General features: G+C 45.2%; 11 protein-coding genes across 11 annotated transcripts; 8 read left to right on the top strand and 3 right to left on the bottom strand.

Annotated features, from left to right (window-relative positions):
• Positions 1-550: 550 nt before the first annotated feature.
• AO090001000750 (NAD(P)H-quinone oxidoreductase) lies at positions 551-1,739 on the top strand (the record flags this gene model as incomplete). Its single annotated transcript, XM_001819188.3, has 4 exons — positions 551-578; positions 631-897; positions 960-1,051; positions 1,113-1,739. 4 exons carry the CDS (start codon positions 551-553, stop codon positions 1,737-1,739), a joined length of 1,014 nt encoding a protein of 337 aa, XP_001819240.1.
• Positions 1,740-3,467: 1,728 nt separating this feature from the next.
• Positions 3,468-5,098, top strand: dbp3 (RNA-dependent ATPase DBP3; the record flags this gene model as incomplete). The annotated part of the gene is made up of 3 exons (XM_001819187.3): positions 3,468-4,735; positions 4,790-4,861; positions 4,942-5,098. The coding sequence occupies 3 exons, from the start codon at positions 3,468-3,470 to the stop codon at positions 5,096-5,098; spliced, it is 1,497 nt and encodes a 498-aa protein (XP_001819239.1).
• A 144-nt stretch (positions 5,099-5,242) lies between these two features.
• On the bottom strand, positions 5,243-6,906 carry AO090001000748 (putative nuclear division Rft1 protein; the record flags this gene model as incomplete). The annotated part of the gene is made up of 2 exons (XM_001819186.3): positions 5,243-6,089; positions 6,146-6,906. The coding sequence occupies 2 exons, from the start codon at positions 6,904-6,906 to the stop codon at positions 5,243-5,245; spliced, it is 1,608 nt and encodes a 535-aa protein (XP_001819238.3).
• A 497-nt stretch (positions 6,907-7,403) lies between these two features.
• Positions 7,404-8,569, bottom strand: AO090001000747 (OST3/OST6 family protein; the record flags this gene model as incomplete). The annotated part of the gene is made up of 4 exons (XM_023234692.1): positions 7,404-7,585; positions 7,659-8,014; positions 8,074-8,183; positions 8,228-8,569. The coding sequence occupies 4 exons, from the start codon at positions 8,567-8,569 to the stop codon at positions 7,404-7,406; spliced, it is 990 nt and encodes a 329-aa protein (XP_023089791.1).
• Positions 8,570-9,046: 477 nt separating this feature from the next.
• On the top strand, positions 9,047-10,584 carry AO090001000746 (uncharacterized protein; the record flags this gene model as incomplete). The annotated part of the gene is made up of 2 exons (XM_023234691.1): positions 9,047-9,331; positions 9,394-10,584. The coding sequence occupies 2 exons, from the start codon at positions 9,047-9,049 to the stop codon at positions 10,582-10,584; spliced, it is 1,476 nt and encodes a 491-aa protein (XP_023089790.1).
• A 343-nt stretch (positions 10,585-10,927) lies between these two features.
• Positions 10,928-12,148, top strand: AO090001000745 (RlmE family RNA methyltransferase; the record flags this gene model as incomplete). Its single annotated transcript, XM_023234689.1, has 7 exons — positions 10,928-11,110; positions 11,171-11,221; positions 11,291-11,346; positions 11,380-11,670; positions 11,715-11,784; positions 11,845-12,006; positions 12,071-12,148. 7 exons carry the CDS (start codon positions 10,928-10,930, stop codon positions 12,146-12,148), a joined length of 891 nt encoding a protein of 296 aa, XP_023089789.1.
• Positions 12,149-12,329: 181 nt separating this feature from the next.
• On the bottom strand, positions 12,330-14,762 carry AO090001000744 (putative autophagy ubiquitin-activating enzyme ApgG; the record flags this gene model as incomplete). The annotated part of the gene is given in 6 exon segments (XM_023234688.1): positions 12,330-12,752; positions 12,804-13,271; positions 13,332-13,476; positions 13,539-14,317; positions 14,327-14,480; positions 14,572-14,762. Coding segments are annotated over 6 exon segments (2,160 nt in total).
• Positions 14,763-16,095: 1,333 nt separating this feature from the next.
• Positions 16,096-16,600, top strand: AO090001000742 (uncharacterized protein; the record flags this gene model as incomplete). The annotated part of the gene is made up of 2 exons (XM_023234687.1): positions 16,096-16,117; positions 16,191-16,600. 2 exons carry the CDS (start codon positions 16,096-16,098, stop codon positions 16,598-16,600), a joined length of 432 nt encoding a protein of 143 aa, XP_023089787.1.
• A 173-nt stretch (positions 16,601-16,773) lies between these two features.
• AO090001000741 (deoxycytidylate deaminase) lies at positions 16,774-17,232 on the top strand (the record flags this gene model as incomplete). The annotated part of the gene is made up of 2 exons (XM_001819181.3): positions 16,774-16,972; positions 17,096-17,232. The coding sequence occupies 2 exons, from the start codon at positions 16,774-16,776 to the stop codon at positions 17,230-17,232; spliced, it is 336 nt and encodes a 111-aa protein (XP_001819233.3).
• Positions 17,233-19,034: 1,802 nt separating this feature from the next.
• Positions 19,035-20,828, top strand: AO090001000740 (imidazoleglycerol-phosphate synthase; the record flags this gene model as incomplete). The annotated part of the gene is made up of 3 exons (XM_001819179.3): positions 19,035-19,157; positions 19,231-20,679; positions 20,739-20,828. The coding sequence occupies 3 exons, from the start codon at positions 19,035-19,037 to the stop codon at positions 20,826-20,828; spliced, it is 1,662 nt and encodes a 553-aa protein (XP_001819231.1).
• Positions 20,829-21,933: 1,105 nt separating this feature from the next.
• On the top strand, positions 21,934-24,169 carry AO090001000739 (cleavage polyadenylation factor subunit MPE1; the record flags this gene model as incomplete). Its single annotated transcript, XM_001819178.3, has 4 exons — positions 21,934-22,105; positions 22,313-22,613; positions 22,667-22,767; positions 22,839-24,169. The coding sequence occupies 4 exons, from the start codon at positions 21,934-21,936 to the stop codon at positions 24,167-24,169; spliced, it is 1,905 nt and encodes a 634-aa protein (XP_001819230.3).
• Positions 24,170-24,342: the final 173 nt, after the last annotated feature.

Raw genomic sequence — 24,342 nt, 5'->3', positions numbered from 1 at the left:
TTTTGCAGCCAGATAATTCGGGAGAAATTGTTTGGACCATCTCGTAGCTTTAATACCACGGCTAGATGACGCGAATGTTGGTCATTTTATAAGATATCGCTTCATCTATGTAATTGTATATAGTATGGGTGGATGGATTCACTAGTCAGGTAGCCTGCTGTGCATTGGAATTCGAAAGCCAGCTACCGAACGTCTACATACTAGTCCGTATGGATTGTAAGGCGTGGAATGGTCGGATGACGTGATAAATCACAGATACAATGACATCATAGCTGTCATCAATACTCGGTACACCAGAAAAACTGTTACTACTGTGTATTGAAATCCATTAGGTTAATACACAGAGTTTGGCGCTTTGATGTGCTACTAGTTACCCGAACCAACTTACTAATCATAAAGCCTAGATGACAAATTAAAGGGTTACCAAAAGCCAACTAACTAACAGAAAGAATACCTTACTTTGTACAGTACTACGCCCAGCTACCCCCGAAAGAAGCGAGCCTAAAAGAGAAGGTCAGAGGAAACGCCGCGGACATACACAGCGCAAACCATGGCAGACAAAATGATGAGAGCAATCGGTTGGTATTTTCATCTCTATACTAGCACCTTCCATGTTAACACTTTCTCAAGATGTAAAAGGCGGGAAAGGGAGTGCCGATGCCTTATTCATCAATAAAATACCGGTTCCTGAACCTGGGGAGGCCCAAGCATTAGTCAAAATCAAGGCTTTCGGACTGAACAGGATGGATATATTGCAGCGTGAGGGTAATTACCCTGTGCCACCCCAAGCGCCTAGTACTATGGGTGTTGAGTTCTCCGGGACGATTGAGAAGCTCGGCCGAAACCCCGAGGTTGGCTTCAAGCTTGGAGATGAAGTGTTTGGCCTAGCTTACGGTGGTACGTTGCAATATTTTGGGTAAGGACCTCTTACTATTGGGTCACCGGCTAAGTCGTCACAGGCGCCTATGCGGAATACATCGCTGTCTCAACGCATATGTTAATACATAAGCCCGTAGAGTTATCGTGGGAGGCGGCAGCTGGAATTCCTGAAGTAAGGTTGTCCAAAATGTGATAACCATGACTGGTCACTGATGAGAGCTTGCCGGCCGTAGACTTGGATAACAGCTACCCAAGCCTTATACCTGATAGGTGGATATAAACCAGGAGATTCGGTTCTCTGGCATGCAGGCGCTTCATCTGTTTCCATAGCTGGCATTCAGCTCGCTAAAAGCGACGGCGCATCTGCCGTGTTCGTGACTGTAGGTTCCCAGGAAAAGATCGACTTTTGTCTTGATAAGCTGGGTGTCACTGCCGGATACAACTATAGAACTCAGGATTGGGCGTCTGAACTCTCAAAAGCAACGGATGATCGTGGTGTTGACGTGATCATCGATTTCGTGGGTGCAACACATTTTCAAGGTAACTTGAATGTTGCCGCTCGGGATGCGCGTATAGTTCAGTTGGGACAGATGAGTGGTTCAATCCTCCCTGCGGGTGTTGATATCGGTAGCCTTCTGAGGAAGAGGGTGAGGTTGGAAGGTAGCACTCTCCGAAGCCGGGATGAGGACTACCAGAAGAAATTGCGTGATCTGCTGGTCAAGCATGCACTGCCAAAGTTCCGGGATGGTACTTTTACGGTCTTCATCGAGAAGGTTTTACCCTTTGAGGATATCGCAGATGCCCATAAATTGCTAGAGAGCAACTGTACTAAGGGCAAAGTGATTTGTACAATTGACTAATAAGGCTTGAGTCAACATCATGTGCTACTATTAGGGACATGCTACCCTCAACTCTCCACGGCTGGCCTGAGTTTATCCTTTCTTGTGGATTATGGTAAGCGATCGGGGACTGATTACGTTTGTTCTACTATCATTCCATAGGAAGTAGGCAAATATATAGAACATTACATGATCACGAATGACAAGTTGACAACGATGGGAGCGAACAACGTACAGTACAGATACCTACTTATCTGGTACTGAAATAGGCGGAACTGGTCCTCATTGAAACCACTGACAAGGACCTGATTCAATAGGCGCGATTCAATGAATATATAGAACGATAAACTGATCAATTTTGTTGACTGAAATTGACTAAAGAACGTCATTAATTAAAAGATATGTAGGAAGGCAAGTACTTGATCTGATGAAAAAAAATATAAAAATAAAAATAATTGCGCAGCGGAGCGAAGCGGAGCTAGCAATATACTGGATGGGTCTTCACCTTCTCGACTCTGATTGGCCAGCCTCTGCGCTCTGATTGGTCTATATTTAGTCTGTGCTTTGTCCACGTATCTGGCTTTTCATTGATCCTCAATTCATCCGGGACATTATTGGCCGCTTGCCCGCTTACTAATTTAGATAGTAATTGAAGGTCATGTGAATAGATCGCTGCGCACGTCTTTGGCAGGTCTTTGGCCTGGCACTAACTAGTAATAATGTATGGAGCGGTGAGGGGAGCGGTGTATTTTGGCTTGTCAGTACCTTAATTAGGTGTAGCTATCCCTTTGGTGCGGCAAAGGTATGTACATTTAGATATGTTAGTAGTATGTGAGATCTCCCCCGTGGCTTATTTCTTATTGCGTGCTCTGTACAATAGTAGTAGTAGACACATACTTGAAAGGCAGGATGGGCGTAAGATCTACTTTATGCTGAATATTTTCCTTCAAGTCACACTCGACTTTCTGCTATATTACTCCCCCACTCACCAGAAAATGTGATGATCACGGGGTAGTCGAATAATGGGACCTTATACTATTTATATAAAAAAGACTGTAAACACTTGCTTCTCTCGCCTTACTCTGGAGAAGAGTTTAGAATTGATTAAATTTTCTGGATATTCTTGTGTTATAAAATCCGTACGGACCCTAACACCGCAAGTTGTAGGTAGATGACATTCTGCGCTTACGCAGGTGATACTAGTATATAGGAATATACTAGATTGGGCAGCTGCGATCTTTATACTACTGTACATATAGATTGATCATTGCTTCTCATGTTGATGGGCCTGCGGTTGGTATTTTACCACAGTCGACCCTAAGGTGATAAGAAATCGCTTTCAGCTTTATACTATAATATCAGCAGTTTTTTCTTGGTAAGTTTAAAAGACTTTATGAAGATAGTTATAAATTTGTTCGGGTTATTCGGATTACTTGGTGTACTTAAGATGCTCCTGAATGCTTAGAAGATGCCAAGTGATACTCCACGGGTCAGTGTAATTTATAACATTTAGTAGTAGTCGCTCTTTGTTACGGTACACTGCAATCCAACTACTTTTTTTGGCGGTGAGACATGGCAAAATCGCGGAAGATAAAAAAAAAAAGAGGAAAAACTATTCCAATCGTATATAGAGACAAAAGTCGTTTCAGGCAATACAAACTCAATTTGTTCCAAACACCAATTGCCTAATTTTTTCTCTTTTTCATCTTTACTCATCTCGCCTCTATTAATAGTGAAAAGAGGCCCACAATGACTAAACGTGATCTTCACAATGAAGGGGGTGATGAGAATAAGCCCAGGAAAAAGCAGAAGAGTGAAAAGCAAAAGAAGGAAAAATCTGCGAAGTCCAAATCAAGTGCTGAACAGAGTCTCTCTTACGTCCAGTCTCCTGCATTAGGTGATGTCCCTCAGTCCGAAATCGAGAAATTCCTTACGGAAAACTCTATTAAGATAACAGATACATCATCTGAGAACGTAATGCGCCCAATCATTTCATTTTCTCACCTCCCTCCTTGCAAAGATGACCTATATGCACCATTGAGCTCATTCAAATCACCAACTTCGATCCAGTCTGCTACCTGGCCGTTGTTGTTCGCTGGTCGTGATGTTATTGGCATCGCAGAAACCGGAAGTGGAAAAACACTTGCATTTGGTTTGCCGTGTCTAAAGAAGATCCAGGACTCAGCGATGACCAAACAGAAACCCTATCGCCCTTTGGCAGTGATAATATCTCCAACGAGGGAACTAGCGATGCAAATATACGACCAATTGTTAAAGTTCTCAGGATCCGTGGGCGTCAGAGTGGCTTGTGTATTCGGCGGCGTGAGGAAGGAGGAACAACGGGAGGCACTGAAAACTGCGGGGGTTGTTGTTGCGACCCCTGGTAGGTTGAAGGATCTTCAAAATGATGGTTCGGTAGACCTAGGAAAAGTGAAGTACCTGGTTCTGGACGAGGCGGATCGTATGCTGGACAAGGGCTTTGAACAAGACATCAAGGACATCATTCGTCCAATGCCGGTATCTAAGCGCCAGACCATCATGTTCACTGCAACCTGGCCTCCAAGTGTCAGGGACCTCGCGTCAACTTTCATGTCCTCTCCTGTAACTGTCACCATCGGAGGTGATCCATCTGCGGACCCACGGGCGAACACCAGGATCAAGCAAGTTGTGGAGGTTGTCAAACCACATGAAAAAGAGTCTCGACTTGTCCAATTGTTGAATCGGTCCCAGCGAGGGGTTCCTGAGCCAGAAAAAGTGCTAGCCTTCTGTTTGTATAAAAAGGAAGCTATGCGGATTGAGAGACTTCTCCGTACAAAGGGTTTTAAAGTCGCAGGAATACATGGGGACCTAAGTCAACAGGAGAGGTTTCGAAGCCTAGATGCATTCAAAACTGGAGCTGCTACTGTCCTCGTTGCTACTGACGTTGCGGCTCGTGGACTTGACATACCTTCGGTCAAACAGGTCATTAATGTCACATTCCCACTCACGGTTGAAGATTATGTACATCGAATTGGGCGGTAAGTAACACACTTTGAATCTGTGGAAGTGTCTGACATTCTTTCTTTGTCCAGGACTGGTCGTGCTGGAGCTGAGGGACATGCCGTGACCCTATTCACCGAGACAGATAAAGCTCAGTCTGGCGCGTAAGTGAGCCCTTGTCCCTAACTCTTTCCATTTGCTAGTAGAATTATTTGAGCGAGGACCTTTCATTAATAAGCCGCAGATTGATCAACGTCCTCAGAGCAGCAAAACAGGATATACCAGAGGACCTCCTTAAGTTTGGAACAACTGTCAAGAAGAAGCAACATGATGCATATGGTGCATTCTTCAAGAATGTTGACACTGACAAGACAGCCACAAAAATTGTGTTCGACGATTAGTTCTGCACATCATTCCGTCTTTATTCTCGCACTCCTAGACTTGATTATCCGGTGAATATATGCGTATCGTGTTGCAAGGTACTTTCTTTCGAGGAGAATACTATACTAGTTAGAGCTTAGCCATGGTGTGTGATAATTTTCGACTTACATCAGGAGGCTATAACCAGTACAAAATGTCAATGCCTTCACAGAGCTACAATAGACAGTATCGTCGTGTCCTTGTCTGGCCAGGATTATTGATGATAAAGCCCCAGCAATCCATGTTTGAGGTCGTAGACAGAATTCAGACAGGGCTAGGCTACTGCCGTGCAGGTAAAAGTAGGACCGGAGGAAGATGAAACTCCAGGCCGTTCGGACTGTCATGTTGATAATGTTAACCCAGATTAGTCCATGGGCACCCAAGCCACCAATTTTCAAAAATAGGTAAGCTGCTAAAGCAAAGCTCGCTGAAAACACCCCCATCCAGTAAGTTTGTCTTCGAAGGTCAGAAGCACTAGCTGCAGACGAAACAAATGCCTCGGTTATACCGTTGAATGCCAAGAATGGTATATAATAGCAATAGAGTGAAAGCAAGCTACCGACTTCCGGAGAAGCCCACCTGTGTCCGCCCAGAAGAGATAGTATTCGGGGAACCAGATATGGCCCTAAAGGGAATATGAAAACAGCTAGCATTGCATATATTCTTAAAATCTCAGTTAGATGCGCCCTGGCTGCACTGACATTGCTTGTATGTTGTTTCCCAGAGTTGAGCAGAGATGAGAAGACAGCGCGGCTGTTTTCTTCGATGGGCTGGAATAGAACGCGCGCTACCAGGCCGCCATAATTTGAGGCCAAAGAGTATATACCTTGGTCTTTCAAGCTCGTCATTGTTGCCAGCATCATTGCGTCGCCCTGAGTCAGGAGGTGTTTTACAATGGACTGAAAAAAGACATTTGTGGAAAGTGCAACAAGGTGCTTTGGGAACCTATCGGCCAGGTAAATTGATTTATCACTAGAAAATGTTACCATTATTGAATCATTGCCCTTTCCACTTAACTGGTGACGTACCTTGGTCTAATCTTAGTAAGGAGCAACGAGAACCGCCATCGACTTGTCAACTTTGGTATGGCTAGATAATACCCACAAATAAGAGACAAAGAGTAACAAAGGTAACCCAGAGCGAATGGGAGGACACCCAAATCTCGGTCTTTCCAAGAAGACCATGAAAACAAAGCACACACGGTTAAGCTCTTCATAAATGCTGCAGCTGTCTCCACTATTGCGCGCTTCTTGTATAACGTATACTGCTGCACCACGGTAAAGAAAGGCTCAACGCAAAGCTCCATAAGGGATGCAACTGTGGTGATCGCAACGCCAGCTCGATAGAAAGGCGTTTCAGAAACTTCCTGGGAAGCAAACTGTGTGTACAATGTCGCAAATATCAAAGCTGATGGGACTCCCATGCTGATACTCAGATAAGACATGTTTACTACTGATTGCGAAGATATTGTTTGAAGTTGAGCCTTTTGATTTAGTTCGTCACTTATTTGATGGTGGCTCCCATCGTGGGTAGCAGTAGCAGATGCTCCATGAAAAGGTTGTCGCTGAATCGCTGTTCTGATGCTTTCCCTGGAAAAGTATAGTATCGAGATGAAATATAACTCCAGTTGAGTACCTATCCCGAGTATTGCCGGGGACAGAGTCCGTAGGATCAATTGGTTTGCGATGAACGTAAACAGTCTAGAGACTATTTGAACAATGATCAAGAAGGTCATACCAGATGCCGATGAAGCCAGAATCCTGTCATCAGTTTCATGCGGCTGAGACATGGTGACATGTAGCTCAACGTGTCCTAAGTCCTGAATTGAAGCTAGGTTTACCACATGGCGAAAGATTATTGTTATGCGCCAAGAGACCCGGAGCCGGAGCTAATTTTTCCTGCAGGTCTGTGTGACTTGGCTGAGATCAACAACACCTTTAGATATTTCGTCTTCTAAGAAAGTATTGACGACAAATAGTCTAGATGAAAGCAGCCGCTATATGGAAGAGTTTTACATGTTAGACAACATCAGCTAACCTTGTTATAGCTAGCTATAATTAAGCACATGCGCGTTCAGGGGTACATAGCCAGGATGTAACACTAGTACGCTTCGTTACCATCGAGAAAGCCGAAACGTCATTTCCTAGCTCGAAATGTCCCAATCAGGTATTTATGGCCCAGAGTAATCGCCGAGTCAAAGCCTTCAACTTGTCCTCTTTCTTTTCAATGCAATCATTGGGCAGACTATGGTGGTAGAGACGACCAGCGTTGTGGCTGTGAATTGAACTAGAACGGAGGCAGGAAGAAAGGATATCCGCCATTTTTGGCCCTGAAGACACTCAGAAGAAAGCTGTACATACCAAATAATACAGTTCCCCAGATTAGCACAGCCACTTGCTGCGCTTTACTGTCTGCGATACGGGGAACTTTCATCGCGAGTGCTATTGTCGCAAAGGAAAGGATGGCATCTTGATAGTAATGTATCAGCAGCAGAAACATAGACATTTCAGGTTTCGTTAGCTGTTAGTTGGTCGCACTTACAGATGGCAGCAATGATTTGCGTCTCCATTCCAAATTGATTTGAGAACCCACCCGCGAAGTAGCTAATGCCACCTTTGCCGTCGCCAACAACATATGGCACTTTGCGGATGTGATTGAACATGTGGCCGCTTGTGAATAATAGTATAGAAATCAAGCTGAATGCGGCCCACAAGTTTCGATTCTGTATGACCGGTAAAACATACGGTGACAGAACGGTGAATAAGGTTAAGACACCCATTACAATTGTCACCGCGGAAATGAGTCGCATGTAGTTAATGGGACGAATAAGAGATGGTTTCGGTCCCTCCGGAAGATGACGATTGATCCACACGTAAAGCTGGTCAGCAGAGATTGGACTGAGTATAACCATTTAGCACAGCAGTACCTCAGCAAAAAAGTTTTAGTGTATACTTACCCACTGAAATCAAATCTAATGGGTGCATCATCAACTTTAGCAAAGGGGCCAACAGTTGGAGGAAACACAAGAAGAACCGGCGCAGTTTGGAGCATTAGCTTTCCGCCCCCCTGGTATTAGCCAACAATACTGTAAATGAGCAATGTGAACCCACCTTTTGGAAAGTTGCTTTACCATTGCTGAAGTCAAGGGTGGTGAAAAGCATTTTTAGGCCATCAGGTTTGGGACCTTTGTTCCAACTTCGCGATATGAGCTCCCATTCTGGCTGAAAGTCGCGACATAAGATGCACCCATAGCGAGCTTCAGCAGCTGTCAAAAGTACCGCAACGTGGTAGTCTCGAGGTTTTGATGTCAAGTCCTCATAAGAAGAGTCATCCAAATCAATGGGAACGGATCGAGAGAGAGACTGATATCTTTCGAACTTGCCGGGCTCCTGGCTCGCGCAAGCGCTAGATATAATATAGAAGAGTGCGATGATGAAAGTAAACAATTTCATGTTGACATGTCAAAAATACAACACTACAGCAGAAATATGGTGTTTTCAAAGGTCAATCGCTAACAAATCAATGGGTGTGGTATACAACGGAACGATCCATGGACTTCAAAAGACAGTGGTTAGGATCCCTAGTGGTCTGGAGAGATCGTCGTTTGTAGTAGGATGTATTAGGTGTCCAGTACTGCGGAATGACCGGCGCTAGTTTTTCCTGCCGTCTGTCATTCAGCGGGCGGAAAGGTGGGAGCCTGCTCGCCTCTAGACTTTTAGTGTTTGTTTACTTCATTCATCTTAAGATAAACTCGTACCTCACCCAGCAATCTTAGTATCCTATCTGTATACCATCATTCGCAATTATAATAATTACATTTCCTTGTCATGGAATCTAGTAGCAAAGATCCCGGGAGCACGGTAGAAGATGTGTGTTTGTCATCTTGATCCCATGACAGTTTACAGACTTACCTTGTCCTATAGTGTCGAATGGCAATCAAAACACAGTGTCTGGAAAAAGCATATGATAACACCCTGGTGCACACAGCACAGCTTCTTAATGCTGAGAAAAACCGGCTACTACGCGTGGAACAACTACTCCTTCAATTTGAAAATGAGAATCTGCGATGGCAGTTGAATCATGTCAATCAGGAATTGACTAAAACTGCAAGGGTGGAATCTGAAGTCCGTCTTCAGCTCCAAGCGACTTACCATGAGCTTGATCAGCTACGAAGTATGCATCGTGCGTCGTCCCACGAAATAGAGACTCTTCGTGTATGTTGTTCATGAGTATGTCATGTGAAACGGCTCATACTGAATATCTAACATAGCTTGAGCTTGGCTCCCTGACCAATGCTTCTGTTGATACAAAAAAGCTCCTCGCAGAAAAACGCCATCTCTCAAGGGCACTTTTGAGTGCAGAGGCAGACGTTGAAAGGCTAAAGTCCCAAAAGACTTCTCAGCATACGCTCCTTGCCGAGAAGCGAAATCTCGAACAACAGGTGGCAACCCTTGAGGCACAACTCGAAAGCGAAAAAAGGGCCCACGGACAAACATTAGCCAGGCAGTCGCATAGTGCAGAACAGATCGCAGCGCTTAGCTCAAGCCTTGAAGAGGCGCGCAATGAACTCATGGCTGAGGCACGGGCACGGGATGGGCGTGAGCGTGTCTTTCAACAACAGAGTATCGAATGGGCTGCTCAACGAGCGGCCCTCGATGCCAAGCTTGATGCCTTGAATAAGAAGTTACGTTCAACAAAGGACCAATACCAGCCCGCTGCTACGGAACGACGACGGCATGGCACCTCTAATAATCATGAGTCTAAATTCTCCAGTGCAGAGTCCACTACACAGCACAATTCTGGTCTAACAATTGCTACCCCTGGAGCTATTCGTGCCCAGGACAAGATAAGTAAAACATCAACATTGCCTGGCCAGAAGTCATCATTTTCGATCACTCCGTTTCTGAACCGAACAAACGGGCTTCAAAATTCAGCTACAAGTTCTGAGGATGATGCAGACGAGCTCCACGCAACTCATATGACCAGTGGAGTAAATAAGAAGGCCTCTGAAAATGATGTTCAAAGAGGTGGCGATTCTAAGTATCAGAGTCAGAGGGCGTCGGTTGATGAGCTACCTGTCGCCGTAGACACACTACGTCTAGGTCATGGCATTTCCAACAGCAGAAAAGGGGGACAAACCCAGAGAAAATTGGTAGACAATTCAGATCCTGAGGGACGAATGGAAAATGTCAGCGGTATATTTGCCCACTCTTCTAACCATGGGCAGCCCAAATCAAAGAAACGTAAACTAGGGACCCAACGCGACATGGGCTTGTTCGACGAAGAAAAAGACGACGAAGATGCTCATGAAATCAGACGGCCGGGCCGGAAGCTGGTCTTGGGCGGTACAGGGCGAAATCTTGCTTCCCAAGTATCTGCCCCAAGTGGCGGTCGCCTTGGACGCGGTCGCGCCTTGGGCGGACTGGGTGAATTTTCTCCCTTGAAGCGAGACAGGAAACGTTCTTAGAACAGCTTCACTGTCATGCTAGAGTGAATTCAATTGAACTTACTGTTTCACCTTCTTGGAACTCGTAGGCTTCTGTACTGGGGAGAAGAGGGAACGGCAAAGCGAGGAAGAACCAGGTTTGGTTGATGTAAAGATTCACTGTATTGTTAAGGTTTTTTGGTTGATCATTAAGATACCCTCGTAGTATTTATTATCAATCAGACCCCTAATTTGAGGTTATAAGCCGCCCATGTCTTCCGATTGCCCCTTGCAACATATATTTGGGTCAGCTCTTATATTTTGATACTTCAAGTAATTCATTCATATTACAGCCTGAACTTCTACGATACACCCCCTGATAGCAATGGGTCTGTGGTTACCTCTAAAGGTGCCTTCACGGTCGCAACGTGCTCTTGCGTTTTCTCCTTTCACTCCAAAGCGACCATCTTCCTCGAAGAGATGGCAAGCACGTCAACTTAAGGATCATTTTACAAGAGAGGCAACAGCCCAAGGGCTGAAAAGTCGAGCTGCGTTTAAACTTATTCAGGTGTAGCATCAAATTCCTCGCATGTGTAAACTTTCACCCTAACACCTCCCACATGGATAGATAGATGCGAAATATCGCATTTTCCGCAACGGGCAGACTGTTGTCGATTTGGTATGGCAGCCACGATTCGAGAACACGGACATAACTCCATTGTTCGCCTTATTAATGCTCCGATAATAGGGATATGCACCTGGTTCGTGGTCCCAGGTACGTCAGCTAGCCATAAATCTTACTCTGTAACTATCTAACTTCCTGAAGGTGGCAGTCAGTCGGACTGGGCCAAACGGTCGCGTCCTTGGCGTTGATATCATCCCTGCTCAGCCTCCAAAGGGCGTATTTACGATTCAAGGAAACTTTTTGGATCCTAGTATCCAGGCCTATGTCCAAAATTTCTTGCACAATCCAACAAGGGACCAACAGCACCGCCCAGGCATAAGCCCACATGTCAGCCTGAGCCATGAGACATCCGAGGATACGAAAAACCCCATTCACAATTGCAAAGAGATGGAAGAGCTTTGCCTGACTGGCAAAAGAACCGTGGACGTGGTTCTAAGCGATATGTCTGCCCCCCCTGGTATCAACCCTCTGGATTCTGGAATTGAAGTCTAAGTGATCTGTGTAATAGGATGATGAATACTAGTGGCATGAGTTTCAGAGATCATGCGGGAAGCATGGTGAGCTCCCTGTTTTGAGTTGCATCCGATATGTCTGATACGCAATTAACCTTAAGGAAGGACCTTTGCCGAGCTGCACTACAGTTTAGTTTTGAGGTCTTGAAGGCAGGTGGCCACTTTGTTTGCAAGTTTTACCAGGGAGCCGAGGACAAAGATTTGGAAAAGCAGCTCAAGCGGCTGTTCCAGAAAGTACATAGACTCAAACCAGAGTCTTCACGTAATGTATCAGACACATTGGCGAATGATCATAAAAGGTCGAGTCTAGCTTCACTAACCTGGTTGCTAGGAATCTAAGGAAGCGTACTTTATTGGTCTCGCGCGCAAACAACATGCGACGAGGCATGACGTGCTCAAATCTCCTTGAAACAATGATTTTCGCGCAAGTCTACCAGCTCAAAGAACTCGCCTCAAAAAGAGTACGTAACATCATCCGCTAGTTCACATGGCCTCTAACTCATCATCGGTGCCAGAGGTATCATCCCACTCAATATCGGCAGCTGTGGCTTCAGCGATTGTTTGAACCTTGCAGAGCCTCAGCATTTATCTCAAGGTAGAAGACAAAGGGAACAAGAAAGCAAGTAAGAAACGAGAACAGGAGTACCAACCTCCTTAAGACCGCTCAGGTTTTCCACGTATCCAGTCTCATTCAAAGCCTTTTGCACAAAATCCCAGCCTTTCTCCTTGTACGTGTCAACAATAGTCTCTGAGCAAGCGCTACAGCATTTGTAGCTCCTGCCCACTACGCATAAATTCTCAAATGTTGAAAGGAAACCTCTGATCTGATGGGGCACGAGTCCTAGGGGATGACTACCTCGATCATCATTCCTTGAGGCCGGAGCTGGGGCTGCAGCACCCAGAGGATGTTGAAGTATAGAAATTAGCAGCTCAACCAATAAGGCGGAAGCTATCGCGGCCACACCAGGCCTAGTCACAGTGCACTGTTGGTCCAGCGTCTGGTCTTTTATGGACTAGTAAAATTAGCGGTATTCACAGGACTGAATCCACGGTCTATCACTCACATTCACTGGCGCAACAATATCATTGCAAAAGTAGCAACCGAGCTCTGCTGCTGGGTTTTCTGCAACCTTCACACCATGACGCATGACAACGAAGGAGTCAAACCCCAACGCAGCATTCATCACAATTTTTCCCGCTGCCTTTCCCATGACTGTTGGTAACCAACGGGATTCCCGTGTATCCATCAGAAGAAAGATGACATCATGCTCACATATCAGTCTCTCAAGTTGTTCAAACTCCCGTCGGGTTTTTTCAGCATCTAATACGGGGTGGCCAGCCATCGGCACTGATAGAGCATATCCGGTAGATTCGACCCCGGGGTATATATCCGACAAAGCTTGAGATGCCCGGTGCGCTTTTTTAGCTCCGCCTTCCAAACAATCTTTAAAGTTAAATAGCGGCTGCCTCACTGGATTAGAGAACGATACCGACCCGTTGTCGACAAATGTTATCTTGGTAACGCCCCAGCCCTAGATAAATGCAATTGGTCATCTGCATACATAGTAGATCACCACTCAGGCCATACATACCATCAGATTCCGGGCAACATAGCTTCCAAGAGTGCCTGCACCAAGTAGGAGGCATTTTGTATGCTTGATCTTTTCGAGGTCTAGGTTGGGACTAATCCGCCATTTCATGAGTTTGAGGTTGAGGTCTACAGACTGATCTGCTAACCTAGCCGTCGTACGAAATCAGCTACACTTCGTTTCAGCTACTCTCGTTTCAGGAAACTGTACCTCTGGGGATCCAGATATTCTGTTAGGTCAACCAATCTCCCTGTCAATTTCCCTGTTGGATTGCGCTCCCAACCGGTCACTTTGGGCATAATATGGTCTGGCGCCTTCAGGTCTAACGTTGGTTGATTCTTCTCCGCTAATGTTACAACGATGCTGCGGCCTTGGTCACGCTTCGAATGCACATCGCGGTATCTCAAAACTTGGATTTTACTCAATCCCCACCGATGTTTTACAAGCACCAACAGATTCCTCAGCATCCAGCCAGGCGCGTTTTCGTAATTAGAAGGATCAACGAAGCAGACATAGCAGTCTTCAAAGTTGGCACCGTCAAAAAAGCCATTTTCATAATCGGAAAGGGCAGCAATCCGCCAACAGGCACCCTCCGCATCTGCCGCTTTGTCCTTTCCTGGTTTGGAACCTGTATGTTTAGTCGGGTCCTTATAGGCTTTGCCGCTAGTGGCTAAGATCCTTCGAGCTAAGAAAAAACCTCGCTGGCGTGCGTCGGTGCCGTAGCCCCAGGTGTGTACTGCCTCCACAAGTGTTGAACTTTCAGCACTTGATAAGTATACAAAAGGCACATATTCCCTTTCAGAGGACTTGGAGTGGGAGGTATCACCAGTTGCCCCTAGTGGGGCCCAGGGAGGATCCGAATGGATTGCAGGGAATGCGAACCAATAATGAAACTTGTACCTCTTTAGGTCTGCATAAGAAAGAACGGCAAAGGATGACAACAGTGATGGACACGAGTATATGGTGCCATCTTTTATCGCGTCCCATATCTAGTAGACAGTGTCATTATTTCCCTGCAAAATACCATGCGTGGTTAAACTGACCATTCTGCCAGATGAGCAGAGTAAAAGTGTTTTATCTGCATTTCGATATTCCTCGATAGTATTGACATTTTTAATTAATCCTTCGGCTCTGTAGAAACCTGCAGGTACTCTGGGTCATGTTAATCAGTGCTTGTTCTGTTCCATTCAGTCGCATAAATAAAAATTAAGGTACAACACTTATATAATGATAAAGCACTCACTCGTCACTGGTTAGTGCATTTCCATGTATTTGCATCCGACATGAGCTGCTAGGAGGGTCTGTTGAACGAATCTCATAGAGGCCCATTATTTTGCGGGCGGAGTCATCAAGCTTGTCATGGTTAATTTTCAAGGATGCTAATGCGGTGTAAAATGGGAGCTCTATATCCGAGGCAAATGGTGTATACTGCATAGTGTCTGTTGCGCAAGTTGGCCTTGCTGTTTGCCCTGCTTTTGTGTACTAAGTAGTAGCCCTTAAAGGAGAAAGACGGTAATCATGCAGGACCAGGCAAAAGAGGTCCCGTGAAGACCGGAAAATATATGTAGAGAGCCTGTCTGGTACCTAATTGTTCATCTGACTACATGTCAAGGTGGCATGGGGATGGAGTAAGGTAGGTATTGATAGTAAGACATAGTATCATGGTGGGGCAGGACACACGGGCTAAACAAGGACACGTGCACTGCACATTACAAAGATTATATACTCCGTATAAGTACCGGTACACTAGTACTAGATGACCTCATATACGGCGGCGGACAATGTAAAATATTACCTACACTAATACTACTAATATAGCGCTACATACTATATAAGTGCGTGGCTTAATGTAAACGCTTAGATTTCGGTAAGAAATCGCTATTATCCGGGACGTCGATTTAGTCCGCCGTACTCACATGTCCTGTATGTACCTTGGGAACAAACGATCACATGCGGAAACTAATTTTTTCTACAAGGAACTGAATTGAAGGAAGAGGAAGAGAACGGCCCAGAAAAAGAGAGGAGAAAAGAAAATATCAGTAGAAGGTGCCGCCCTTTCCACCAACACATAGTGGGAGCAGTTACTAGTGAGTGTGCTGTATCATAGTATAGTAGAGAGCTGACGAATTCGTCAACACGGGGAAACACAGCAAATTACTCCAATTTCATTATACATATCTCTTTAAGTATCTAATATTTAGGTCTTTCTATCACAAGTCCAGAAGGTTGTTTACCGATCGGGTGACCATACCTCTGTTCCGTTTCCTTCTGCTTCCGTGCTTTCTTCGGCCAAAATCAGTACTGCGTTTTCCGCTGTCTTAGCGAGATCGCTATTTTCATCAATTTCTCCAGCCTAACGGTTCAATGAACAGCGCTGTGGTATAACTATTTTGGATCCACACCAATATATACAATGCATCAACCCGGCTGGGTGTTTATGTGTAACTAGAGAAACCATATAATTTACCTAGCGATGTACGGAGTATCTGAGCCAAAATATCCTAGTTACCTGTTTCCTGCGCCAGCTCCACTCCAACCCCAGGTTGTTTTTAGTCTCCTAATCCAATATATCTTAGCCTCTACGGAGTACCGCCATCTTAAATTTTCCGACCTACTACGTACGCTGGTTACATTTGTACCTCGTGTGCTGACCATATATTGCCTTTTACCCCTTCATATTTCTCTTGGCCTGGTCGAAACTGAAGTGAGAGAAAAAAAAAAAAAAAAAAAAAAGAGGAAAGGGAAGAGGGAAAGTCAATAAATAAAAATGTTGATTGGGTTGTGTGGAGGTTAGCAGATGTTTTACTGACTTGTCTCAAATGTCCCCCGCGGTCTTATCATTGACTAATGGCGTACTTAAAGGGATATGCTCTGGTAAACATGCCATTGCAGAGTACCTTATCCAGCATCAAGGGTTCCAGCTACTCGAACTTAAAAGTAGAAGTTTCCCTCAAATAGCTGATGAGCCCGAGGATGATCGATGGCTACATGCGTCGGAGTTCACGGGTAAAGAGAGAAGTCAGCCATCGCAGCTATCTTTTGGAAGTGCCGAATCCCTTCTAGATTTTGCAACGAAAAACTGGCAAGGCCTCTGGGTAACAACAGATATTTGGGAGAGTGTTACTTTAGATCGCTTTCTTCAACGCCCGTTTTTCCTCCTAGTGAGCGTTGACGCTCCAGTCAGTCTTCGGTGGCAGCGATTTAGGGAGAGGTCAGACTCTAACTACATCCTGTGTTGCAAGTATACGATTGCGAGAGTGAAAGACTACTAACGTCTTCCAGGTGTCGGAGGAGGCAGCTTGAGGCCCCGCCTCTCGAGAAGTTTGTGCTCTGGAGTGATCGACATCTGTACGATAAGAATATCGGGCGTGTCTATTTGACCGACCGAGCACAGGTTCGATTATTCAACTCATCCACTTCATTGGAGGAACTGCATGCCGCTCTCATGGAACTTAAACTGGCTGACGAGGAGCGCTTACGACCAAACTGGGATCAGTACTTCATGCAATTGGCATCTCTTGCCGCACAGCGGAGTAATTGTATGAAGAGAAGGGTGGGCTGCGTGCTTGTTCGGGAATGCCGTGTCATTAGTACTGGATACAACGGAACTCCACGGCATCTCAGGAACTGCAACGAGGCTGGCTGTATGGACTTAGCCCCTGTTCCCGATTCCTATAATCCCTAGTTTTTAGTTCCGTTCTCTCTGTTTTTCTTCTCTTTTCCATGTATATTTGAATGTGTTAGTACATGAACTTACGTTTTCACAGGTCCAAGATGCAACCGAGGTGAAGGTGGAGGCGTCGGTTTGTCCACGTGTCTTTGCCTACATGCAGAAGAGAACGCGCTATTAGAAGCCGGGAGGGAGCGCATACGGGAAGGTACAATACTTTATTGTGACACGTGAGATACCCTTGGTTCATGTAGTTGGTATAATGGGTTGAACTATACTGAGAACAGCAAAGGTGTCCTTGCTTGACGTGCACAGTCAAAATTGCACAGGTTGGCATTTCTGAAGTCGTATACTCACAGGGATATAATATGGATCAAGATGTCTGTCCATACTCCTTTTATCCTCTGTTAGTTTTAACTAACATGACTCAGAGCGCTGCCATTCTAAAGTCCGCTGGTGTTCGCCTTCGCCAGTTCTCTCCCGTAAGTCCCTACTCTATCGGTTTATGATACATCGCTGACGAGAGAATAGCCTCGAAACGGACTTATCTATCTCGAAGGATCAACTAAAAATAAGCAATAGTTGTTCTGCATAACAGGCAAGCCCTGGAAGGCACAATAGACTGTGTGTGGAGAGTCTTAAGTAAGTTTCAGGGATGGCAAAGGCTACCAGATGCGTACAGTATATATAATCTATACATTCAATTATGATCCATCCACCTGCCGTGATCTTGAGTAAAACGGAGTGTCTATCAAGTGGTGCCCAGTAATGGTAGGCTTTATAATCAATACTATACCTCTAGATTATATTAGTGTTTGATGTAGCTAGCAACCGCATCTACAGTAGCCAGAGTAGCCTTGACTGGGCCCTTCGGGAAAATATATCTTTACTTCATACTAAAAGGAACGTTGGAAGCTTAGCGGCTCTCAGGTTGAGCAGGAAAAACCTCTAACTGGGACACCCAGCAGATAGTGTTTAGACACAAATGCTCAACTACTCTTCTAAAGTTGCGTCTGAACCTGCTAACTTAGAGACATAGCTACCAAAAACGGCTACCATCATCAAGCCTGAACAAACAGGTACAATCGAATTCCCACTGGGAAATACATCTTTCAATCATACCATGCATGTACAGATAAGCTGATGGTACCGCCGGTTATCATAGTGAGTTCTTGTGTACTTGAGCGGCCATCAACTAAATATGAGCTTGTGCATACCTCAGCATGGTTTATAGAAGCCTATCGTGGGCAATATGGCACAGTCTTCTAATATTCGTTTGCTGGCCTACCAGATATAGCGTTGTATTCCAGAGTCCGAAAGAATTGTACCTTTCATATTTATCGGTATGATTTTGGCTTGTATCATGTCCGTGGCAAGATATAGTGACACAGAGAAGGTGATATTGCGGTGATGATATTCTACTGACCACAATGAGCCCCCAATGACAGATTGCCCACGACTGTACCGGTCGACACAAAAACTACTTATATGAGATTCGTAGATGAGCCAGATATCAGCTACCTAGGCTGTGATGACTTAATAGAAAGGAACACATGTCTATATTTAGTGCAGCTAGACCACTAGTACTCAATAAGCAAATCGTGTACTCAGGTGTTAAGGGGATAAGCGCAAATCATAACCTTGAATTTCATGAAACGTCAAGAAGCAGCTTCTTCTAGGCCTCACGTATAATATTAAGGTTTAACTCAGCCCATTACACCTACTGTGTAAAGGCGGTGATTCTTTTTAAGTAAGTATACCCGATTAGACCGCCGGCGCCGGGGGAAAAGCAAAAAAAACTAAAAGTATTGTAGATTATGAGTCAGCTAGCTCTTGGTGGGGTATTGAAGACAGGATCCCATTCTTTCAAAGCTCCAATTCAACCCCCCAGTAAAATCTTGTCTACCCTAAAAAGATACTGGAAAGATAATAGAACAAATCAAGGAGCGTAGATTTTCTATTGCACCTCACAATTGGATTTTTATCCTTGACATAGCGAGCCCCTCGAATAGTGGAATTGACTCAACCCCGCCGCCATGCCCACCGTCCATCTGCTCGACTATGTTGCCGGGAATGTTCGTTCGTTGGTGAATGCAATTAACAAAGTTGGGTATGATGTTGAATGGGTTAAAAATCCCGAAGATCTGAAGAATGCGGATGTGAGTATATCTCTTTCATCAGCCAAGATAAATTTTCCTTGTTTATACCTGCAGTGCATTAATCGTATCGCAGAAACTTATACTGCCCGGAGTTGGCCATTTCGGCCATTGTCTCTCTCAGCTTTCAGAGGGCGGGTATCTAGAACCGATAAAGAAGCACATAGATTCTGGGAAACCTTTCATGGGGATCTGTGTCGGTCTACAAGCACTGTTTGAAGGGTCCGAGGAGGACCCTGATGTCCCCGGGTTGGGGCTGATACAAAAGCGAATGAGCAAATTCGATGACAGTGCGAAGAGTGTACCCCACATAGGTTGGAATTCTGCCATGAACACCAGTGTTGGTCCTTTAGGAGCTCAAAGTTTCTGTGGATTGAGCCCAGACAGCAAATATTACTATGTTCACTCTTATGCAGCATTTTACACACCTGGTGTACTGGAGAAAGATGGTTGGTCTGTTGCTACAGCCACATATGGCGAGGAGGAATTCATAGGTGCGATAGCAAAGGGAAATATTTTCGCCACGCAGTTCCATCCAGAGAAGAGCGGGCAGGCTGGCTTGCGGACTATCCGTGCCTTCTTGGATGGTGACCAGATGCAATCACCTACGCCAGACACATCGGTCTCGCGTGAGAAGAAGTATGGTTTGACTCGCAGAGTTATTGCTTGTCTCGATGTCCGCACGAACGACTCCGGTGACCTCGTCGTCACGAAAGGCGATCAATATGATGTACGCGAGAAGGATGGCGTGAATTCTGGAGGCCAGGTAAGGAATCTGGGAAAGCCAGTCGACATGGCTAAAAAATATTACGAGCAAGGGGCAGACGAAGTGACATTTCTGAACATAACCTCATTCAGAAACTGTCCAGTGGCAGACACACCTATGCTGGAAATATTGAGAAGGGCATCCGAAACTGTGTTCGTACCTCTCACGATTGGGGGTGGAATCAAGGACACCATTGATCCAGATGGCACCTGCATCTCGGCCCTTGACGTCGCCACCATGTATTTCAAATCTGGGGCGGATAAAGTCAGCATTGGCTCCGATGCTGTTATTGCAGCTGAGCAATATTACGAAGCCGGCGAAAAATTGTCTGGGAAAACCGCCATAGAGACAATATCAAGGGCATATGGAAACCAAGCTGTGGTTGTGAGCGTCGATCCTAAACGCGTATACGTCAACGGTCCTGAAGACACTAAGCATCATACCATCAGGACACAGTATCCGAATAGCTCAGGGCAAAGCTTTTGTTGGTACCAGTGCACCATCAAAGGTGGTAGAGAGGCCCGGGACCTGGATGTTTGGCAGTTAGCAAAAGCTGTTGAGGCCATGGGTGCTGGGGAACTACTTTTGAATTGCATTGATAAAGATGGAAGCAATAGCGGTTTCGATCTAGAATTAATCAACGACGTCAAAACGGCTATCAAAATACCAGTCATTGCTTCCAGTGGGGCCGGAAATCCTGGGCATTTTGCGGAAGTTTTCGAGCGTACTACTACAGATGCAGCACTGGGCGCCGGCATGGTATGTTAATCTCATGTATTGCCCGTGTCTTTCGCAGCAGCAGCTAATGAAGTCAACAGTTCCACCGTGGTGAATATACTGTTAGCGATGTCAAAGACTATTTAAGTGGCCAAGGGTTTCTGGTTCGCAAACCTGAAACTGACATCTAACCCTTTTGGTGGTATGTAAATACTAGAGTCATTTAAGTTAAAAGGGTGTAAATTAGCTATCTAGAATCCCACAAGACGGTCCTTGCGCAATTTAGGGCCTAGTACTCTGTACATAGTACTACTGCATTATGAATGAAGGTTCAAGGTTGTATTCGCCGAGGTACGAAAGTATACTCCGTAAGGCGGTCAGACTAGTTTGGCCTCTAGACCACGTGATTTAATGATACTTTGGTTGCCACCACTTCCGAGTGCGCTTTGATCCTACCCATCAAACTCATACCTAGCATGTCTTTCGTTTCTCTTACGCCTTCTCTGAACAACACAGTTACTGCCTGTTAGCTCCTGGGGTTTCTTCTTCCTCTTTTTCTCCTCTTCTCAGCTCACTCTACAAATATACTATCATATCTTTATACTCTCGATCCTGTACTGAGTCGTAATCTTCGGATAAGTCAGGTATCTTGTCGCGCGACACTGCTGGTGCCTGTTGCCAAAAGTCTTTCGCTGCTCAACCTGCCCATGCTTCATTTGCTTCTGGTATTACCCAAATATCAACTGCTCACCCTTGCTTCCTGTGCATGAATTCTGCCTTGCAATAAGACACCCAAGCCCCTGTTTCGTGCTGCAATTCAAGGCTGCACGTTACAGGCTAGAGGAGACTAAGAAGCTCTAATTCATCTATTGAACGGAGAATTCTTTCATGAAAAAAGAAGCAAAAAGAAAAGAAACCATTAGGACAAAGAAACATTCTTGTGGCTCACCTTTATTTACCACAGTACTGCAAACTGTTTCACTTTGTATTCGTTCAGACTTGGTCTTGTGTGTATGCAGTTTGAACACTTACCATCCAGCATTCAGCAAAAGTCTTTAAATTTATGAGTTCGAGCAATATCGTCAATAGATATTGGGCTTGCGATCTCCAGGGTCTTATAACAAAGAGGATTCACGAATCAAAATCTGTCGTTGGCTGTTTGCCACACATTTCCCAAGTGCTGTTCCTTTTGCATTATTTTCTTTTCCTGTTGTGTATCCTTTCGCAAAAGATACCCCTTTAATCTTGATTTAATTACATTCGCAAACACTCTCGTTGGACGTGCAATTGAATACAATGTCATCCTCTGTTCACTTCAAGTTCAAATCTCAAAAAGAACCCTCAAGGGTGACTTTTGATGGCACCGGTATCTCTGTCTTTGAATTGAAACGCGAAATTATCAATCAGAGTAGACTGGGTGACGGAACCGATTTCGAGCTGTCCATCTACAATGAAGACACTGGAGAAGGTAAGTTGAACGAACCGATTATTCTTGAATTCATCACACCTCTCCTTGCACGTTGGCAATCAGAAGGATAAATGCTAGGAATAGGAAATTGGGGGGGGGGGGGGGGGAAGCGGAGACGATGAAGGAGCGGGAGAGGAGGAGATCGAACAATAGAAGAGGGAAAAAAGGAGTAGGAAGATGAGCTGCTAACAGATATTCGTGACCTAGAGTACGATGACGATACCACAATCATACCTCGTTCGACATCCGTTATAGCCCGGAGGCTACCTGCATCGCGACCTGGCAAAGGCGGTGCTACTCGTTACGTATCCGGGAAAATGCCTATAAATGCGCGCAATGCTCCTCGTAATGACCAAGTTTCGTCGAGCCGAACAGTATCCAACTCTACCAATACAGTTAGCAACGGTGTCCTAGAACTTAACAATGCTCAGACCGAAGAGGAGAAAATAAATGCGCTTTTCAACTTGCAGGCCAATCAATGGAAAGAACAGCAGCAAGAGATGGCTAAGTGAGCATACTTCGTCCAAACACATAGTTACTTAATCTAATAAATGTCCATAGTGCTACACCCGTTCCGTTTGGTCGCGGGAGAGGAAAGCCAATAAATGTCCCCGACCATCCTCCGCCTCCCGGATATCTTTGCTATCGTTGCCGTGAAAAAGGTTTGTTCGGCACGCATTCCCTGATTGATGTCGAAGTCGATGGTTGCAGTTTGGCTAAAGCTCATGATTAGGTCATTGGATTCAAGCATGCCCAACCAACAATGATCCCAAGTTCGATGGCAAGTACCGAGTGAAACGTTCAACTGGTATACCTCGTTCTCTGCAAACCAAAGTTGAAAAGCCGGAATCGCTCACGATAGATGGCTCCAATGAAGATTTGAAGAATACAGGCGTTATGGTTAATGCTGATGGTGATTTTGTCATTGCTAAACCAGACAAGGCGGCTTGGGAATTGTACCAAGAAAAAGCTAAGGCTTCAGCCGCTGCCGCCGCGGAAGCTGCAGCTGCAGAATATAGCAAGGAGTTGCAAGCACGTGGGCTAGAGTGCCCAATTGATAAACGGATGTTCTTAGAACCCGCAAAAACCCCGTGCTGCCAAAGAACTTACTGCAATGACTGTATTACAAATGCATTAATCGAGAGTGATTTCGTCTGTCCTGGATGTGGAACAGAAGGTGTCCTACTGGATAATCTGTCTGCAGACGATGACGCTGTCACAAAGATTAAGGCTTATGAGGCTGAGAAGATGGATTTGAAAAAAGAAAAAGAGAAACAATCGGCAGCCCAAGAGAATCAGTCAAACAACAAACCATATGCCTCAACCGACGATTCAAGTGGAAAAGCTGAGTTGTCGTCACCAGCCTCAACTGGGGAAAATTTGTCGAAACATTCTAAGAAAAGGCCTGCGGAGGATGGGCCTTTTAGCGAATCCACCGAAGAGTCAAACCCAACTTCCACACAGAAGAAGCAGAAAGCCGAAGATAACCCTAAGTCTACCGAAACATCGTCTTCACAAGTCAGTGATCCTTCTACTGGATTTCAGTCTCTCCCTTTCGGCCAACAAATGCCTTTTGCTGGATTCAATTTCATGCAGGCCCAAGGCATTCCTTCAATGGCTTTCCCTGATGCTGGATTCGCGGGAGAAGGGATGGGGTTTATGAACTCGACTGGCTTAGCTTCATCTAATGCTTTCACTAATAATATCGCCCAAACTTGGAACCACATGGGCGGTATGAATTTCAATCCGCTGTCAAATGGTTTATATGGTGACGGCACAAACGGTGCGGTTAATTCTGGGTACGGCGCTACGAATATGTTCAATGGGGTGGGTGACTCTCCAGTGAATATGTTTCCCATATCTCATATGGCTGGAAGTATGCAACAGAGCTTAGGTTTTCCACAGGGACCAAGTATGGGCCATTTCTCAAACCAACAGCGGACTACATTTAGCACTCCGTATGCCCGCGAAGAAGATACGGCGTATTTCCGCCAGCCAGTTAATCCACAACGACATCAAGCAAGATATAGGAGGATACGGCCTAGTGATTATCGAGAGCTTTAAACGCTTTACGGAGATTCACACTCTGTTTCAAGTCTTTTACTTTTGGGTCCATGTCAGCTTGGGAGTTACGGGACATCTTCTATTGTGCATAGGAGTTATTCTTTTCTTTTCACATGGTGTATCTTTCTTGTTTGTATATACTACACATGTGATGTATACACTCACCATAGGCT

This window comes from Aspergillus oryzae, chromosome 2 (genome assembly GCF_000184455.2).
Source record: "Aspergillus oryzae RIB40 DNA, chromosome 2".
In the NCBI taxonomy this organism is placed as follows: Eukaryota; Fungi; Ascomycota; class Eurotiomycetes; order Eurotiales; family Aspergillaceae; genus Aspergillus; species Aspergillus oryzae.
The sequence above is the reverse complement of the archived record's forward strand: the minus strand, read 5'-3'. Positions and strand labels throughout refer to the sequence as shown.